General features: G+C 44.2%; 1 protein-coding gene across 1 annotated transcript in view; it reads right to left on the bottom strand.

Annotated features, from left to right (window-relative positions):
- The window catches only part of HNRNPR (heterogeneous nuclear ribonucleoprotein R), a 21,569-nt gene that overhangs the window by 1,471 nt on the left and 18,767 nt on the right, over positions 1–1,331 (bottom strand). Inside the window, exon 9 of the mRNA XM_009645847.2 lies at positions 96–217. Coding sequence (XP_009644142.1) covers positions 96–217 — 122 coding nt within the window. The remainder of the gene's footprint in view (positions 1–95; positions 218–1,331) is intronic.

Raw genomic sequence — 1,331 nt, 5'->3', positions numbered from 1 at the left:
TTTTAAAACTGTTTTTTTTTTTTTTTTTTTTTTTTTTTTTTTTACAGCAGAACTTAATTCTGCAATATTACAGTAGTGCAAGAATGAACACTCACGCAGTACTTCTGGAGGCCTGTCTGGCAGCCTGACGTTCTTTCCTTTTCTTATCCGGTGGCTTTGCTAACACTATTTCAATTTCTTCCCCTTCTATCTCTTTCCCATTCATTTCATTCATAGCCTGTACAAAAATTAGAAGAGAAACATCTAAAAATTTGTTTCCGTTCAAAAGGAAACTAAAACTTACTGAAAGAAACCAGATGGTTGGGCTGCTCCACGTGCTTCATTTCTGTGCCACTTAAACAGAGTGTTATATATTATTCTTTCAAGTCCCACTTTATTCACCAGTCACAGTGAAGCAGCATTTAAAAAAAAAAATTCTCTTTATAATCATAAGGTAAAAGAATGGGATTAAAACATACTGAGCATTATTTTTAAAAAAATCAGACATGACACCGCCACTTTTTATGTTCCTATATCCCCTAGAAATGTTTCAGAAATACATTGACAAAAGTTCTACACTACAATGGGACGTCCTTCAACGACTACAACCTGTTAGGGAGGGATGGGGTCCACCTCTCTAGGCGGGGCAGGGGAATCCTAGGCAGTAGGTTGGCCAACTTGGTACGGCGGGCTTTAAACTAAAGGACTTGGGGGGTGGGTCAGGTCACAGTCGCATCTGATGGGGGAACAAGTGTGTCGGTTCAGAGCAGCTACAAATGTGCCATAACTGCCTCCCAACTTAACCAGAAGACCAACTGCCCTAATGGTGGGCTTGGCAGTGGCAGATCCTCTTTCATCCCTCCAGGGAAACCTAGGTGCTCAACTGGCTCACTGAAATGCCTTTATACCAATGCGCGCAGCATGGGGAACAAGCAGGAAGAGCTAGAGTTCTGTATGTGGTTGCGGGGCCATGATCTCATTGCGATTACAGAGACATGGTGGGACAACACGCATCACTGGAACGCTGCCATTGATGGCTATGTGCTTTTCAGGAAAGACAGGCCTATGAGGCGAGGCGGTGGAGTCGCGCTTTATGTAAAAGAGCAACTGGAATGTATAGAACTCTACCTGGGAGTGGATGAAGAACAAGTTGAAAGCTTGTGGGTGAAAATTAAGGGGCAGGCCAGCATGGGTGACACTGTGGTGGGTGTTTACTATAGGCCACCCAATCAGGACGAGGAAGTGGATGAGGCCTTCTATAGACAGCTAAATGTAGCCTCACAATCGCAGGCCCTGGTTCTCATGGGAGACTTCAACTATCCGGATATCAACTGGAAGGACCACACGGCAAG

The sequence above is a fragment of the Egretta garzetta genome, unplaced genomic scaffold (assembly GCF_000687185.1).
Source record: "Egretta garzetta isolate BGI_Z169 unplaced genomic scaffold, ASM68718v1 scaffold368, whole genome shotgun sequence".
Taxonomy (NCBI): domain Eukaryota; kingdom Metazoa; phylum Chordata; class Aves; order Pelecaniformes; family Ardeidae; genus Egretta; species Egretta garzetta.
This window is presented reverse-complemented; position numbering and strand designations above follow the sequence as displayed.